This window comes from Grammomys surdaster, unplaced genomic scaffold (assembly GCF_004785775.1).
Source record: "Grammomys surdaster isolate TR1022 unplaced genomic scaffold, NIH_TR_1.0 60, whole genome shotgun sequence".
Lineage (NCBI taxonomy): Eukaryota > Metazoa > Chordata > Mammalia > Rodentia > Muridae > Grammomys > Grammomys surdaster.
In genome coordinates this window covers 7,055,227-7,074,717 of record NW_021604562.1, presented here as the reverse complement: position 1 = coordinate 7,074,717, position 19,491 = coordinate 7,055,227, and the positions used below count along the sequence as shown (strand labels likewise).

Genomic DNA, 19,491 nt, shown 5'->3' with positions numbered 1-19,491 from the left:
AATCCAGTTCATGGGTGAGGGATCATCAGCTTGGATTTGGCCATCTATTTTAAGTGACAATGCTGCTACTGACCTGGAAGTTCCAATGGCTTTCTGTTAATTCCCTTGTTTTGACATTTTAACTTTGATACTGACAATGATTCCTGTTTTATCTGACTACAAGTGAAGTACAACAAAAATGAACCCAGTCTAATTAGCAGTGGTTCTACTGTATACTAAATTCTCATCATATTGTTGATGATTTCAAAGCATTTGTTCTAGCTACCCCACTGATTGTACAAGTGAAAATGCCCTTAAATAAACAATATTTCTTTCTCATTTCTTCTTTCTACAGGTTGTGATCCTGGGGAAACATTCAAGAGGTTATCACTACATGCTTGCTAACCTGGTAAGAACAAAAAAGTAGTTCAAGTGTCCCTGGGCAATATAGTCCATTTAGTTCATGTCGTCTACAATCAACTGTAAAGGAAATCCAGGAAACACCTAACGTGTTCTTTAGATGCTTGGAGAAACAAATTCAGTAAATACCCAAACTGGCCTTTGGTAGCTCTGTATACTATTATATTGTCTTTTTCAGCTATAAAGCTATCTTCTTTTCTTATTTAAAAGATAATTTGTGTCAGGTGTGCCGGAACTAGCCTATAATCCCTGCTACTTGGGAGGCCGAGGCATGGTCAAAATTCAAAATTTTCCTGTGCTACCAAGCAACCTCAAGGTCATCCTGGTAAACACAGTGGCATCCTGTCTCAAAATAAAAAATAAAAATAATAAAATAAAACTTTTTCAAAACTGACTGAAGAACCAGCTCAGTGGTAGAGTGCTTTCCTGGGAAGAAGCAGATATTAGCTTGAATCTCAAACACCAAATCATAACAATGAAACTAGCAGTAATCAGGCACATTTCCTCACTGTCCTTAGATTCAATTTGGATGTTAGCTATTTTAATTAGGTTTGAAGTGTAAACCAAGGGAGAGAGAACACAGGAAAATTACTTTCAATATATCCAAGGACACTTGCATGTCAATATTTGATTTGTGCTTCCAGAGGCTAACAAATCTCTTCAAATCAGGTACAACAGGATATACCTTTCTACCTACACAAAATACAACCTGGAGTTTTATATTCAAATGCCCATGCCTTTAAAGTCCATGACATCTGAGAAGATAGTGTTCCATCGAGGTCACCTCATATCTTTTTATTCTGAAAAGACAACTTGCTTCATGATTAACAAAATGGCTTATAAATTAGAAATACCCTTTACGTAAAGATTCTACAGTGCATTGTTTCTACGGAATGAAAGAGGGATTCGAAATTATCACTTTACTACTAAGAATCTATTAAATTATCACAGGAGTTCAAGCAATAGTTTTGTTTCATTAGCACAACAAAATCAGGGTCATTATAAAGCTCTTAAACCAAAAGAATAGTAGCAGCGATGGAAGATGATTATTGTAATTGTGCTCTTAGTTTTCTAAAATTAATGGACTTGTTTTACTTCCAAATGTTTCTAAATGATAAAAGAAGTGCTATTCAAGCCTCTTTCTCAGAAAGCATCCAAACACTACTGACTTCTGATGTAGTATGCATCTTCAATACGCTGCTCAATGTGAAGGAGGTCTTACATCCAATTTGAGGATAACTGAATTCATTGTTCTAGGAGAAAAAAAAAACAATCCTCAGTTCATATATAAAAATACTCAACTTGGGTTTTGGACAACAAATGAGTAAGGAATATTTTGAGTCAATGGAGGTTAGACTAGAGTGTGGTAGGAAATACTGGATGCTCCTCCAAGGTACCTGAGACAGTTTTGTTGATTTTTTTTTTCAGTTTCATTCTTACCAATAGTCTGCTTTCCTTCTTTCATTTTCCTACCTCCAGCCCTCTCATTTTATCCCCCCCCAGCCTTCTATGTTCTAGAAGGCAGTTAGATATACAACACAGTGTTTAAAATATGGGGCTTCATGAATTTACTCATACAGTGTATGAGATGACTTTAGGTAGTGCTCACACAAGTATTTACTTTATACAAACTTTTATCCTTAGTAAACATTAGGAAAATATATCACTTAGGACATCGAAACCAAAGTTTTTCAGACATTAGCTCACATGGAGCAAAACCAGATTTAACAAAAGTGAAATTATGTTTGATGTTCAAGTAAACAATATAACATGGTTTCTTCATACATCTGCAAACAATAACTATGGTCATGCATGTTGACTGCAGATTGAAAAAGAATATTGAGTTGGAGTTTACAATGTTTTGGTCTTGCTTAAGTAACCATAGAGACCCCAGTTTCCTTACAGTGGATGTAGAGGTTAGAATAGAGGGATTCTTCCATGTATTGGGACCCTTGGAATTAGATGTTAAAACATAATTAGAAAGGCAAGACATTTCTCGAGAGGGATAACTGTGAAAACCAAGGAAGAGATACAGTAGTAGGAAGGGAAGATTTCAGACCATAGTACACATACAATACCCTGAAGAAGGGCAAGAAGGAAGATAGTCAAGAAGAACACAGTCTATGGTGTATCTCTGAGAATATCTTGATCAAACAACTAAGAAATACTTTGCAAAGACTGCAAATAGCAAGCCATTTCAGCCGCACTTTGATGCCAAGGAAGAAATGTCCTTCTCTTGAAAGCTAAGGTAGATTCTGATGGCACCTGAGGGTGGAGTCTGGTCAGCTCACTGGACACTTTGAGGCAAGTTTTTCCTGAGAAGATTTGAGCTCATTCACATCAATGATCGTTTCACCTTCCATAAGATGATCTAAGGAGACCCTTTCTATCCCAGAACTCCAGCTAGACCTCATTATGCCTAATAACAATCTTTCAAATATATTTTTCTTTCAACGTTGAGATCCAGATCTGATTACCAATCCCTCCTCCTGTGGGGGAAAAAGAAAAAGCCTGCAGAGTGATGGAACAGCAAGAGAGAATTGCTACCTGATGTGGTGGTGCACTCCTGCAAGCACAGCAGTTGGAAGGTACAAGGCCATCCTAGGCTACATAGCAAGACCATGTTGGGGGACCAATGAGTAAGAATGTAGCTCAGTTTCATGGTGTTTAGCTAACATCCACAAAAACAGGAGTGCTTGAGTTTGATCAAAAGTGGCAGAGAGATAGACAAAGACAGACACAGAGACATGGAGAGGAAGAACAAACCAAGAGCAAGAGAAAGCTAGTGCAAGGGACACAGAGAGACAGTAAGGAAAGAGATCACTACAGTGTTCTGGAAATGAATGGCAAACTGAATCCGGAGCACACAATTCATGATAATGAGACCTTAGAGAGATGCCTCCTACAAGAACAAGCAAAATCTGTTCCTTCTAAAAGAAAGTAATGTGTAGTATCATGTCAGTGTGAGTCATGAAAACATGAACTCATTCATTGTGCTTGGAGGTGCCACTTTTTCCTCTACTGACCTTCTTTTCATTTGAACTCAACCACGCAGCTTCCATAAGTCCCTGAACTCTATATTAATAGAGCAGTAGATAGAGGAACTGCAACTCAACTGATAATAATAATGAAAGAGATCATCTCTGTCCTGGTCTCCAGAAAATTTAAAGTGCATGAAAATACTCCAAACACCTCTAGCAATGACATACACATACAGAGTAAAGCAAAACTATTTAGAAGTCATTTGGATGGTCAAAAAAGGAAGTGGAGCTAAGAAGAAGCTTCCTTCCAAGATGAGCCATCTGGCCTTTCAGGATGAGCCAGCTGGGTACAAACTGAGGATGTGTATATACTCGGGGGAACAAACTCTAGTCAGTCTTGGTGTTACAACAGCACAGAACTCCTTTCTTCTACAAATGCAAATTCAAGAACACTCACCCTGCCTGAGCTTTCTATACTCTAAGTGTCCTCTTTGATACTGAGCTCCAAGTATCTGCCAAAGACACCTATATGCTACTACATAAACCTCCTTAGAGGCAGTCCTAAAATGAGAAGGAGGAAATTCCATAAATGCTTCAACAGAGGCCCTCGACAGGTCAGGGTATCCACTATAAGTGAAAAACAAGTTTCAGAAAAATCCATCTTGCTAAAAATCTCTGGAAGAAACAGAGATTCTACCAAGAACACAAACCAGAGATGTGATGTGATCAAGCTAGAAGCAGACATTCCTGTCAAGCAAGTAAACCTCCTACAAATTCCATATCCATATCCATTGATAGTGTCTTTTCTTGCTAGAGGTTGTTCCATAATTAATCGTTTCCTCTTCTAAAACAGTGCTGTTACTCAGTCTGCTCTAGTCCCCGGTGGTAACTAGTATGTGCATGCAACCTGTCAGTTAAGCAGCATCACTTTCCCATATGGCTGGGTCCTATAACAGTACCTTTTACATTGCATTGCAAAGCATATCAGGTATCATGAAATTTTTCATATATGTCAAAAATAGTAGCTCAGATATTATATGCAAAATCTTAAGTCACAATTAGAGATTGATGTAAAGGATGGAGGTGGTATGCATTAGCCTATGAGTTAAGAGTCAAGTTTAAATACTTAGAATTCATTTAACTAGACATATTTCTGCACTTATTAATTTACAAGATGGAGGAGAAAGACCATATCACTATTTCCCAAAATAGGTTATTTGCATGTTAAAAATACATGGCAAAATGTTTTTAGAGCTTATTGGTTTTGAATTTATATTAAATACATATTAGACAAATAACTACGCTGTCACTTCTGTGATTTCACACACATCTTTTAGAAAAAGGCAGAAACAGCTGTTTAAGTCTTAGAAGTATAGTCAATATAAAAAAATTAGGCCAATTTTGGTTCAGATACAGATTTAAATAGAAAAATGTAAAAGGTGACATACTTAAGACTAAAATGTTAAAACACTCCAAGGTCACATGTACTTCTATACTTCTTCCTCCTTAGATGTCACCCAGGTGGACTATGAAGGAAAGTATAAACACAGCAACTGGGTGAATGCTAAGCACACAGGTAGGGGAGCAAAAACCAGAGGCTTATTGTTTTTAAAGCAGACTGAAGGATTAAAATCAGTCCAGATGGGCAAAGGCTGAGAGAACCATGGGTGCCCTTAGCCAAGTTCTAAACAGAGATAAGGATCCAAAGAACTCATCAACATGGCCAAGCAGTTGATACAAAGCAAATTAGGTCCAGGTTGAGATGGTCCAATAGCAGATGTTCAGTATACCTTAAAAATCAGACCAAATAATCTAAGCACTTGAGGTGCCCAGGGAAAGACAGGAGCCATAGCAGGGCATGTTCAGTGCTGTAGTGTTTAACCACTGCCTTAGAAGACCTGACAGTTCCCCAGTGTTGGAGGCAGCTACAGATGCTGCAAGTGAAGATGGGTAAAGACAGCTGTCAGTGGTAAAGAATGTCAAGGACAGGCAATCAGGCTGAGCATTGTACAAGGGAGAAAGGGGATAGGAGTTAATGGATCTCTGGCTCCCCCCTGCTGTGCTCGTTATTTTCTTGGGACTTCTTTGAGCATCTTAAAACATCTATGAATAGAGACTTCTGGCCTGCCACCTCCTCAAATCTTTTTAAATATCAGGAAATAAACTCTGAAAAGAGACTCAACTTGCCCAAAGTCATATAGACAATCTGCTTGTAAAGTGACTTGTTGTTCTTGCTCAGTCTACCCATGCATCTCAGCAAGACAGGTCATCTCTGAAAAGGTCACAGAAGAGTTTGAGCAAAGAGGGACTGGTGAGATGGTTCAATAGGTGGAGGCAATTGCCAACAAACCTGACAACCTAAGTTCCATCCCCAGGACCATTGTGGTAGAGAAAACAGACTCCTAAGGGTTGCCCTTTGACCTTCACAGATATGCAGAGATATAAAGATATGAAGCACATAGGGTAGAATTATGAGAATGGACTGATCAAAGACAGTTATAAAAAGAGAGCCAGCCCAGCCTGGTCTACAGAGTGGGTTACAGGACAGCCAGGGCTATACAGAGAAACCCTGTCTCTGGGGGGGGGGGAGGGGGGAAGTAGTTTAAAAACAAGGACAAGGAAGTAGGCTTCAGGCAAGAATCTGACATTAGGCTGGAACAAAGAAGTAATTTCAGGTAATAATCTAAATCTTAGGCTACAATAAAGAAGTAATCTCAGGCAGGAATCTAAATATTAGGCTAGAACAAAGAAGTAGGCTTCAGACATGAAAATGACTCTGGGCTAGGACAGGGAAGTGGGCTCAGATATTTTGATCATCCTGATAAGCCCTTAGGAACAGTGATCACAGGAGTGTTCATGAAACTTTGTTTATTGCCTTGATTGTTCTTTGACTATTTGTGTCTATTGTCTTGCTTGTTCCTTAACTATTTGCATCTATTGTATTGCTAGTTCCTCAACCTAGAACTGACCTTAATAGTTGCATGTAATTAAAATGGTATAAAAGCAAAAAGGAAGAGGAGGGATAAGATAGGGGGTTCTAGGGAGGGGAAATGGGGAAAAGGGATGACATCAGTATTGGCAATAAATAAAATATCCTATAAAAATAAAAAAATAAAAATAATTACTTTTAAGAGACAAAAAAAAAAGAGGGCCAGCAAGCTGAGCATGGTATGACAGACAAGTAATGTGAGCCTTGAGAGGTGGATGGGATAGGATTAGGAGTTCAAAGTCATCCTCAGTTTTATAAGGAATTCCCTGAAGGGCCTGGAAGGAAAGGGTGACTCAAAGAATAACCAATGAAACTAAAACAAGGATAACTTTGTGATTCTGCATTGTAAAGCTGTCCAAAAATGCATCTAAAGACACATATTGCATCCCACTACATCCACTTCCTAATCCATTCTGTCTCTCTCTCTCTCATCCTTCTGTAGCTCCCCCTCCCCCTTTTCCCTCTTGCTGTCTCTTCTCCCTACATCTCCCTCACTCATAATATGTTACAAGAAATGGGGAGAGAAACACCTACTTTTTTTAATTTTACTAAGACAGAAATCATCAGTCATAAAGTAGTATGCAAAAGTACGTCCAGCAGCAACCAACTTAGGCTTGAAAAAATGACCTCTGTGCTTACCAGATCTTGGAATTAACCTAAAACAGAGAAGAACCTGCTTTGTTTCAAGGGAAAACATATGAGATTGAGTCATGCTTCTTGGCTTGCCAATATCAACTAGTCCCTTCTGCTCCCTTCCCCTTCCAGGTCTTCCTGTTCTGTTCTCTGCTTCCCCTTCCTTTGTTCTCCCAATTGTAATGTTCTATATAAAAATTCAAATGCTCAAAGCCACGTGTTGTGATCCCCTCAGCAGATGGCATGTAAACACAGAGGTCATTGGGTTGGAGCCTAGTTTTGTAGGCAAGGGAAGTGGGCTTGAGGCAAAAAGCTGCCACTGGTCCCAAGTGCCAGGAAACACAATCACTTCCCCTGGGTACACAGCCTCTCTAGTGGCTCAGGATTCAGTTTCTTCTTAAGACAGATATAATATAGCAGAATACCAAGAGACAGAAGACTGAGTATTGGTCTCAAATCTGAACCCCTATTATGCTATTGCGGGCCGCAAACATTAGCTTAAAGTAGACTATTTTAGATATTCATTCCCTTTTCTCCAAAGTGCTTCTTTCTCTTTCTCTCCCCCCTCTCTCTCCATCTTTTCACTACTTCCTGCCTGAAATTTACAAGAAAAGATCACCCCCTAGCCAATGTTTTAACAAGATGAGTTTGTAGAATTATATCTTGTCTCTCAGACTTCTCAATGTTGTCTCTAAAACAGGGCTACTTAGTAGATTGATATCCAGGTGTTTTATGGGATTATATCTTAGACTGAAAATATCATAACTTGATAATGTGCTTAGTAGCTTAAACTCTCCCCTATCAGCTGACTGATAACACTCAACAATGAACCAGCACTAGGCCACACACATCTGGGGTAGTAGAACCCTAGACATATACATGGTCTCTTTTTTATTTTTATTTCCTTTTTGCTGTGTGGGGGTAGAATAAGAACAGTACACATACAGAGGTCAGTGGACAATGCGTAGGAGTTGGTTCTTTCCGACTATCATGAGGATTCCAGGGACTGAATTCAGATCATCAGGCTGGGTGGCAAGTACCTTTATGTACTGAGGCAAGGCACCAGTCTCTGGGTTTTCTTTCCTATATCATTTGAATGCCCCAAATTGCATTCACTTCACTACAAAGAAGACAGGAGACCATGTCCTTGAGAAACTTATAATCATATTGATGAGAACAGTCTTGCCTAGCTTATGGGAACTGGCCTGGAGATAGACAAAGAATAAAGAATGCTACAATGTACAAAATCAGTACTGTCAGCGAAAACACTGTAAAGGGGTGAGTTCAAAGAGATGCTGTAAACAGTGAGGAAGACCCATTTACATGACAAATCAGGAAAAGGTTTTTTTTTTTTTTTTGGTTTCTTGAGACAGGGTTTCTCTGTGCAGCCCTCTTCCCATTTCCCCCACCCCCACCACAGCTGGAGGGAGGATTTGCTTTCCAGAAAAAAAAAGACTTGTGTCTTTCATTAGGACCCTGCTACCTTAAGCCACCACAATTACTTTGCATTTCCATGTTGAAGCATCAGTCTGATGAACAATTCAAATAGCACTAAAGACAGAGGAGGCGTCATGCAAATGCTAAGATAGATTGTTGTCCTTGGCAGTCTTCCAGATCCACAGTCTAGAGCTTTTATCTCCCCTCTAGCAGGCCACTTGCCCGTTCCTCCTCACCCATGATCTATTATCAACTCAGGAAAAGACACCCAACTTACCTCGTGCTTGGTCTCCTCCATGTACAAAACGTACCATAAGAACAATTCTATGTGCAAGAAATCTCTGTACAATAGCCTGAAAACAAATGCTCGAAAAGTAAACCTTGGATGCACTTTTTTCCAGCTTCTAAGTTATCCACACTATCTGAAGGAAAATGATCTGCTTAAATGTCAATCGATGGAGATCAAATACTACCAAAGTCATAAGAAACTTTGGAAGTTGAAATCATGTCAGAGACAGTTTGTGTTTCAATGCCAATTGTTCCAACACCAGCTTTGTAAATGATGGACTTAGAGAATTCACCAAAGACTGTTTATAGTACTTGGCATAAACTTCTTAGGCACAAAGTCATGGTTCATTTTATACAGCCAAATTCAGATATGAACAACAGTGATAGAAAGGTGATATACAATTGATGAAAACTAGCCAAACTTACAAATCAAAATGAGTGTCTTTATTGCTCATGTATCCAGTGAATATTACGATTGTCATGGAGGTAAATAACCCAGATACGCAGATATTTAATAACTAGAAAAGGAGAAAACATTTTAACTTGTCCTGTGCATCAGCAGGAGGATTCCTTCCAATCTATCTCTCTTTGCTTTCCCTCATATCATCTAATCGCTTCCCTGTGCAAAGTTCACTGAGACAACCAAAGAAAAAGATACCGCTGTGGCAATTAGGCAAGTAGCACTGATTTTGATGTTTAGTGTAAACCCACAAAAGTAATTGAGTATCTAATCATGAGTTGTAATTGTTAAAATCCCCGTGAAATAATAAAATGGGCTTAACAGAAATTCCACTTAGTACAACAGGGAACTTGGGACCTTGAAGTAACTTAGCAATGACATTGCAGAGTGACTATACAAATGCACTTATTGTACACAAGGGAATGGGATAATAAAGAAGACAAAGGTCCATAAGCAGTCATCAAATGTACAACAGCCCATGCAATCATTAGGGAAAGAGGAAAAGAAAAGAAAAAAGACACACACGTTTTAGTAGAAAATACGGCCAAAATTGATGTAGGGCTTTCTTAGTTGTTATGTTGCTAATTGAAAATGTTGGTAAAGATGTAGAGAAAAGATAATTCTTAAATATGATTGATACAAATGTAAATTAGCACAGCCACTTTGGTAAGTGATATGGAATTTCCTCAAAAACATCTAAAAGTAAAACTATCATGTAACCTAGAATTGCCACTTCTGGATATATAGATGCTCCTTGACCTGGTGGATTTCATAAATCAAAAGTACAGTAAATCAAAATTTACACCTCGATCAAGCCAGGGCAGTGGTGAGGACTTTATAATCTTAGGTACTAAGGAGACAGAGCCAGGTTGATTGTGAGTTCAAAGTCATCACAGGCAACAATGAAAGCACTCAGAGGAGGCAGTGCATTTAATATGCCTAACTCACCCAACACTATAGCTTGGCTCCCATAGCCCATCAAAAGTTCTAGTTGTTTACCCTTAATGTAGTCACTGACTGGGAGTCACAGCTCACTGCAGCTGCTCAGCATCCTATCACTATCTGACTACTGATAGCCCACTCACTCGTATAATTTCACATGAACCGAATTTTTGTTGGTCAACCCAGGTGAATCCATGTTTTTTTTGAGGCTTTGAGGGAAGCCAGGCCACAGTCTGCAAAATGTAGTGTGGTGTGTCTGCTTGTGACTATCGTTGTATCTAGGAGTTTATGAAAGAACTTAAACTTATTTTCAAATGGTAGAGATGGGTGGACAGCTAAGAATCAGGTACATTCTACCCTCAGCCAATGACTTTCACCGGCATTCTTCTTTGTCCCATTTCCCTTCCCCCTTTTATTTACCTATTTCAGCTCTTTGATAACCTTTTAACCTTTTATCATATAAAAAGTTTTACAGGCATTTTTTTAAGATATTTGACATTTATTGTGGTTTGACTAAGAATAGTCCGTATAGGCTCATATATTTGAAAGTCTAGTCATCAGGGTGTGGCACTATTTAGAAAGGATTAAAAGATGTAACATTGGAGGACATGTGTCACTGTGGCTGGGTGTTGAGGTTTCAAAAGCCCATGTCAAGCCCAGTAATTCCCTCTTAGCCTACATATTAGGATATAACTCTTAGTTAATTCTCTAGCACAATGTCTGCCTACTGCCATGATCCCTGCCATGATAATAATGGATTAAACCTCTGAAACTGTAAGCCAGTCCCCAATTAAATGCTTTCTTTTAAAAGAGTTGCCATGGTCATGGTGTCTCTTCTCAGCAATAGTAACCCAAGATAAGACAACATTTATGTACAAACTTTGAAGTTGGTGTGTTGGCAACTCCAAAAGAAAAATCTAACAAAAAGTTAGAGTAAAGGAATTGCCTTAAACACAGTGAAAGTAGGAACCAACAGCCTGCAAACTCTTCCTCAGAGACATGAGCCCTAACGTCTATTACCAACCTTTCCTTTATGTACTTTAGGTGCTCAGTGGACATTGTTTTATAGCAGTTTAAGTGAGACTTGAATAATACTCCCACATGTTTTTAAGTGGTCAGTTCACAGAATGAAATGGCTTGAAAAGTTATGATAGAAGGCATAGTAGGGCCAAGAACCTGCACGTGTCTTCTCCTATTCAGTAGTCACCTAGTTCTTCCCTTTGAACATACTCCACACTACAGAATACAGCAATGTGTAACAGAAATGACAGCATGATTTGGATCATGTTAGAAGGCAAGCTGGCATCTGCTGAGTGCTGTCCAATGGTAGGCACTAGTCTCTCACCTTCCTTAGCTCTAGCCACGACCCTCATAAATTGGTGCTTCCTGACTTGCTTCTCATTATCGTTGCCCTTTCTGTTACATTGTTTTATTTGTAGAGATTTCAGTGGAACTGGGAAAACAGTCCCACCTCTTTAGATAATCAGGAGAAATCAAACTCAGGGAATATTTGTGACCAAGTAAATTAGTAGCTCCAATGGATTTGATAAAAAGACAAGTGCAACAAGATCCAGTTCCACTTTGATTATTCTACACCTTAGAATAAATTTCACCCTTTTAAAAAAATCCCTATTATATTCTGGATGTAATTTTGGTGACTTCTTTGCTAAGGTTGCCCATATAATCTCAGTTTTCTGTACCTGCATGTTGTGTTTGTACATGTCACCCATAAAGTCTAGCTACTGATGGTAAAGTAGCTCACGATATAAGATAGCTTTAGGACATGTTAGAAGAGAAACAGAAAGGCCAGCAGTAATTGCCCCAATCCTATCCTTACCTATGAAGCAGTTATAGGAAGAAACTCTGTCTCTACTCTTCACACAACTATTTTCACCTTCCAGGTGTGGTATGGTTGTTTCTGTTGTACTATTTGATTAATGGACTTTTCAGTCAACTTAGCACATAGTCCCTCCCTCCCTCCCAGTTCTGGGTCTATAGGTGGTCATCTCAAGAACTGAAAATTAGCCAGAGTTTGTGGAAAAGTTAAATGACCTGAAGTGGCATATAATGAGTATGATTTTTCTAAAAAAAAAAAAAAAGGGGGGGGGGGCTTTGAATCATGTCCAATGAGAAGAGATAAACCTTGAATCAGCCAGTTTCTGTCTCGTAGCCAATGCTGTTCTCTGACCTCTTTTTGCTCTATTCAAGAGCTCCCCGTTTTTGTTTTCACTTCTATCTCCCATGTAATCAGTGAATGTTTCTGTTATATTTTTTCTTTTAGAGAAAATACACTGGTCTCAGTGAGTTTTAGCCAAATATCTTGTCAGCACAAGAAATGAACATTAGTTAAATCTATGGATACTCAAAATACCTGACCATGTTGTGACAAAATGCAAAGCAAGAAGGAATACTTTTTATACCTCCCCTTAATAAAAGTTTTAGTCTCTGATATTCTCCCCTTGCCACAATAACAACTTCTTTCTCATCTTTTTTTTTTTTTGAGAAATACAATGGGGTTTATTAAGTATGCCAGGAAGTGCACGCTGACAGGAGCCTGATATAGCTGTCTGTTCTTTCTCATCTTATAGCTCCCGTATATTAATGGCTATGTATAAATTATCCAAATAATCTAGTCTATTTTCTGTATTTGTACACTGTACACACACACACACACACACACGCATGTCAAAATGCAATCTAGAAAATATGATCAGAAGCACAGTAGTTTGAATCACAGTAGAAAAAAACTGCCTTATCATTCCATTGTTCTGTTGATTCACTCTCTTCCCATGTAGATAATTTTGGGTCACCTCTTTAATAATGCTTTCTTTGTTAAATTTCTCCAGACAATGAAGTCTCTTTGCTGCTTGGGATTTTAACTGCAAATGTCAGCAGTTCAATCTAGCAGTGTGTAATATAAAAACAACATATTTGAATACGTGTTAGGATAGAAACTGGTAAGCCATAAAACCAGTTATAAGTTCCTTTTTTAATGATATATACCATTTTTTATTTATTCCTTTTCTCACTTGGGACTTGTTATCATCTCTATGAAATTAATATCCCTCCAGAGATTTAGAAGAGACTCCCTTTTGATATACTCATCTTTTACAATGAGATCAGACAGACAAACTTAAGCAGTAAAAATTAGCAAGCATTCTGGGCAAGTGAAACTCCTTTAAATGATGGAATAAAGAGAAATTATGAGTTATTATCATCCAGTGCCTGGCTCTTTATCAGACTTCCTCCTAACTTCCCTCATCCTGCCACTGCATCCTCCCTCTAAAACTCTTCCATTGTCCTACTCACTTATTGTGGGTGCTGTCTGGGTGTTCCTACTAGTCATCACTGTCTTTATTTTCTTTTTATAGATTACCAACAATCTTTTTTTTTTAAGACTTATTAGTTTATGTATGTGGTTGTCGCCGTCTTCAGACCCATCAGAAGAGGGCGTCAGATCCCATTATAGATGGTTGTAAGCCACCATGTGGTTGCTGGGAATTGAACTCAGGACCTCTGGAAGAGCAGCCAGTGCTCTTAACTGCTAAGCCATCTCTCCAGCTCCTGATTCACACCAATCTTACACCCCAGTGACAGTGAGCATCTTATAGAATGAAAATTATTTAATCAAATAGTACAGAAAAGGATATTTTCCAAAGTATTTTGAATATTATTCAAAGAGTTTCAGGAGCCAGATATCTCTTGCTTTTAGCTGAGAACCTAAACTTTAAGCGAAATGGGGTCCTCCGTTTCCTCCATCTTGATGTGTCTTTCCATCATTAGTAAGTGATTCATAGTCATCTTGTCAATGTTATAGGTAAACGTTTGGCAAAATCAGGCTTGGTTCAATTCTCAGAAATGACAATATCTCGCAACATAAGACAGCAGTTTGGAAAGAAAAACAGTGACCCCATTGCCAAGTTGAATCTGAATGAAGTTAGTCCAGGATCTAGCTGAGTCCTACACCTCTCTCTGAGCTTCCCTTGTTCCACTACTGATAACTACTCTCTTGATTTTCCTCACTAAGTAGGCAATGTTGGTTTTTGCATTTGTGAAAATTTTAGATATGTGTGGCCTTATTCTCAACTTAGTACCATTTTATGTCAACTCTTAGAGGTAAATTTGGTAAGAACTGTGGTTAGTTATACTTCTTACAATACTGAGAAAAATAGATGAATATGGGCCAGGACTCAGTCTTCCCCTTGCCTTATTGAGAATGCGTACCCCCAAACTTAGTATTTTAAGTACCTTTCATCTTTTATTTTTCTTTATCAGTCAAAGTATTGAAGGTCTCTTCTATTGTGCTATGTTCATACAGTCTTTAGATAGACTTGGTGTCAAAATCAAATTTAAGGCCTCTGTGTAGCCAAGCAAGGAGTGAATTTTGAAGAGTGATATAAACAATCATAATGTCCAATGTCTTAATCAGATGGATGGATAAAGTGAGCTAGTTACCAGCCACTTCCTTTCTCCAACTTCATTATCTTATCACAACCCTCTCTTCAACCATCATTTGATCCTTTTTTTACATTCTATGTGTTTATGATTATCCTGTTCTTTTTAGTGTCTTTACAATGATTTTAAGCCAACAAAACACTATGAAGGGTTGCGAGTGTTCAACCCAATGACACGCACAATAATCTAACTACAAATTATGACAAAATATAGTGCCTAAAAATTTGGAAGGTAGGAGTCTAGCAGTGTTTGCCTTTTAGTCTATACCCATTACTCTTAGTCTTGCCATTCCATGTTTATAGTCTACCTACTACATGTCTGCTAGTCAGCTTTCTTGTAATAGTTATTTCACTAACTCTGGAGAGTTTGAGGCCTCAATTTACAACATTGTCAATTTGTGGCTGTACACAATGATAGACTGTAGCAATTCATTTTAGAAATAGAACAATTCTTCTATAAGTGCAACAAATAGAGTAGGCAGAGAAGGAGGCATCAAAATCTTTCTCGGCTGTCTTCTGCCACTGATCCTCTACCATTTTATTGAACCATTTTGCCATCCATATATTTAATGATCATTTGCTTGATGAATCTTCTGAGAGATTTTTAAAGCCTTACCCCTAACTTGACCACTGTGAAAACTGGTTCACCTACCTAAGGAAGACATCAAAGATCTTACCCTTTACCCATGACAGCATACAAATAGGCAGTTGGTTTTCTTGCACAGTATCTGTTACTTCCCAATGTTTTCACTTGGTAAAATTGAAGCTATTAATTAAACCCATATTCTAATAAACTTTCATAGCAATGATAGCCTCTGCTAGGTTTTATACACGAGCTTGTTTCTCTGGTGATTCTAGTGTGGAGGTTAGCAAATTGGAGAAAATATTGTCTTAGTATCTCTCATAAAGGGATCCTTTAGGAGAAAGTTCATCACAACAAGTTAATATTAACTTTAAGATGCCTTGTGGTTATTAGAAAAGAGGAGTGATTCTCAGTATGCAAACCAAACTAATTGGCTCCTTGTCCAATCTCCTTAGATTCATATCTCACAATGAAAGGAAGATGATAGGGGTTCTAACTAATTACTGAGAAAGTGTCTCACTAAAATCTTTTCTGAGACCATTTTCTGATTTATTTTAAAGCGCTCTAAAATTAAGACTGTGAAGTTGGGGTTGGTGATTGGAGAGGGACACAAGGGGCACTTCTGAGAACTGGTTACATTTGTGGCTCAGTTTATGCATATTCATGAATATATGCACTTAAAGATATAAACATGCTTCTTTGTGATCATCACAGCACAAGGAAGAAAGTGCAAAAAATAGAAAATGAAAGAATGTATAAGAATATCGATAATATAGGCATATGCATTTATCAAAACATATCAAGTATACTTTTAAAATTTTGTATGTTTCATTAGATATAAATTTTCCCTCAAAAAAAGAAAAGAAAAAAGTCTAGAAAGATAACATGCACATATGTATGCACATTTACTTGTATGTACACATGTCCATGCCCACATGAACACATATTTATACCACAAATACAAAAAGGAAGGGAGAAAATACTATATAAACAGGAAATTATAGCTATTGACATTGGTGTTAAATCTTTGGGGTTAAAGTACACTAATATCTGCACCTACTTACCCCTTATTTTGTTTGAAACATATTCCAAAAATGGAATGAGCTAGTGGACCAGAGAACATCAATAGTAAAATGTGAATATCGACTTTAAGGGTGTTCACTGCATGTTGCTTTGAAAGTTTCTGTGTATTTGAAATTTTCTTACACTGAAGTGTTAAGAGGTGAGGCTGGGCTGGAAGACTGCTCAGTTTAAAAAGTTATAGATATGGTCCTGAATTTAAGTCCCTAAAACTCACGTAGAAAAGGTAGGCCTAGGGGTGAGTGCCTGCTATCCAAGTGTGGGGGAAAGGGAGTTGGAAGAGACAGGAGAACCCTGGAACTAATTGGCTAGCCAACATACCCAAGTCAACGAGCTCTTTATCAAGAGATTTTTGCCTCAAAAGCAAAACAAAACAAAACTGGAGAGCAATTTAGAAAAGAGTTCAACATGGACCACTGGTCTCCACACACATGTTCACACATATGCTACACAAATTCGTACACATGAACACATAAACAAGTGAACATATACACACACAAAATCCTGACGATAATCTAAAGAAGAGAGGAGCTTCTTCCCATTTCTTTTTGTTTTTTAGTTTAAACTTAAAATGTTTGTCCTCCAGAAGAACTTGATACGTAAGTACTGTATGCACATTACTTCTACCCCTTCCCTCTCCTCCCTTTTCTCCTTCACCTTCCTCTTAAATTCATGACCTCTTCTTTTTTTTTTCACAGAAAAATCAATACATTTTCCAATTTTTGTCTCTTGATTTTTTTACAAGCAGTAAAATTGCCACAGATACATTGTGCAATTTTTTCTCTTTACAATTTTCCCAAATGGTAAATAAATCTATTTTCTTTTCTAATGTCTGTTTCTTGTTTTCTTTTTTAACACAAGAACAATAAGGTACACAGGCTATTCACATGAATTTTAGTAGCAGCTATGTTGGAGGAAGACTCAGAACTAGCCAACTCCTATATTTGAAAAATAAAGGAAGTTCCCAGATGCTAGTGTCTTTTTCCTTCTTACTGCCACAAAAGTCTGCTGTCTCTAGGCACATTTTTTTTTCTTTTACTGTAAATAGGGTTTTTTTTCATACAATATATTCTGATTATGGTTTTCTCTCCCCCAACTCCTCTGAGATTTTCCCACCTTCCCTCCCATTGATATAGAAAGCCGGCATCCATTCATTAAGGATTCTGACACATGAGCAACAGAGCACAGGAGACAGATATCCAACAGAAGTAGCAGCAATTCCTGGGCAGAGTATCCCAGAAGACAGTAATACCCAAAGGAGTTGGCAGTGCCCGTGTGGAAAAAGGCTTAGGTGTGAACCCTGGGGAGAGCACTTTGAAGTACTTGGGTGACAAAGACACCAGATGGTAACCAGAGCAAGTGAAGGAGCAAATGGTGAATGCTATACAGATGTCAAGACTCATTTATGGATTCATGTGAGACGCACCCTGGGGTTTATGCCATCATATACAGGCAAGCTGTCAGCTTCACTCACTGGTATTTCTGTGAATCACAAATGTCTAAATACTCATCACAAGAATCTGAAACACTTTTCTCTGCTCAGCATGTTAAGGTGAAGAAAAGATTTTCTTTAGCACTTCTTATGGTCAAACATCAACATTCTCTAGTCACATGTTGTATTTGAACTCTCTATAAGACCAAAAGAAAAATACAGGTAAATGAAACAAAATATTTGCTTAAAAGCAAAACCTGCATCAGTCACAGACAGAAAAATGGAAGCATGCACCATTTCTCCATTTTGTTTGTACTTTCAAAGACATGGTGGCCTAAGAGTTGGTTTCATGGCCAAGACCTTCTTTATTGCTAATAAGTAATCCTAGGGAAGGAATCTTTCATTTCATCCTTTCACTCCAACAGATAAATGTACAAGAAATGTATGTCTCTCACAGTCATGGTCCTTTTCACTATCTTTCCAGGGTTTTACTGACATTTTACTGGAAAGAGTCATGCATGGGGGAGCCAACATTACAGGTTTCCAGATTGTCAACAATGAAAACCCAATGGTTCAGCAGTTCATACAGCGCTGGGTGAGACTGGATGAAAGGGAATTCCCTGAAGCCAAGAATGCACCACTAAAGGTAATGCTCCATGACACACAGACAATGAAGGCCAGCTTTCCAAAGCTTTTCAATATGCCCTTTATATACTTACAACCATCCTGTGATCAAGTGCTCTTCCCTCAGACGTGATTCACCAACTCTTAAAATATAAAATCAGCTGCAACTGATATTATAGTATAACCTAACACCCAAATAAACTATAGAGAATGGCTCTTGTAAAAAAAAAAAAACCTAGTGTTTGAAAATAAATTAGTTTAATGTTTAAATGAATCTCATTTCTACTATTCTCATAGTAATTTACACTATTACAAGAACCTGAATTAGGCAAAGGGTAGAGGCAGTAGGAATAGGTAAAGATTGATAGTCTAAAACAGAAAATTGGATTTTACATTATTTATGTGATTGCCCCATGATAATAACTTCCATGAATCTCAGAACACCCAAGTGACTTTGTCTCTAATATAGAATATATATTACCCATATGTACGGAAATATTGAACAGAAATAGTTACCTGTCCAGAAAAGTGTCTTTAAAAATAATTAGATTACCTAAGTTACTCATTTTCCCAAAATCAAGATAAGAATATTAAAAACAGAAAGTCATATTTAGAGTGCATATTTTTCATATGTGTTCCCTATGGTTAGAAAACCTATTGCTTACTCATGATTTTAAAACAGATATATTAGGTGGAAATTATTTGTGCTACACAAAGGTTTCTTAATATATATAATATATTAATATTCAAATATGTATTTTTGAAGGAATACATATTACTGGTTACCTCAGCACACCAATTCAAATATAAAACTAGATTTTAATTCTTTTTTGCTTCTACACTAAAAATGCATACAATGATACAACGATACAATGACTGTGACGTAAGAAGAATCAAGTATGTTAAAACCTTCCCCCTTTAAAAAGGGAAACTGAGGAAGGTCTTCTTTCTCATACTTTCCAGTTCTCCTTTCTCCCTGACAATAATAGGGTAGAGAACAGTAGGGAAAATAGATGAAAGAAGAGATGTATTCCCTACAACCCTGGACAGGTCACATCAGGACCTGTAAAGTTCAGATACAAGTAAATACAAGTAAAATTTTTAAACAATTGAAATGCTCTAGAAAACTTGTGAGCTAGACATAATTTCATAATTCAATAAAGTCACTCACTAGTTAGAAGCTAATTGT

At 37.7% G+C, this 19,491-nt stretch overlaps 1 protein-coding gene across 4 annotated transcripts in view; it reads left to right on the top strand.

Annotated features, from left to right (window-relative positions):
- The window catches only part of Gria3 (glutamate ionotropic receptor AMPA type subunit 3), a 254,584-nt gene that overhangs the window by 149,249 nt on the left and 85,844 nt on the right, over positions 1 to 19,491 (top strand). For all 4 annotated transcript variants that reach the window (XR_003714207.1, XM_028787867.1, XM_028788498.1 and 1 more), the window contains 2 exons: positions 335 to 388; positions 18,163 to 18,324. Coding sequence is in view for 3 of the 4 variants with exons in the window: in XM_028787867.1 (XP_028643700.1) it covers positions 335 to 388; positions 18,163 to 18,324 (216 nt within the window). In the remaining variant the exon portion in view is untranslated. The remainder of the gene's footprint in view (positions 1 to 334; positions 389 to 18,162; positions 18,325 to 19,491) is intronic.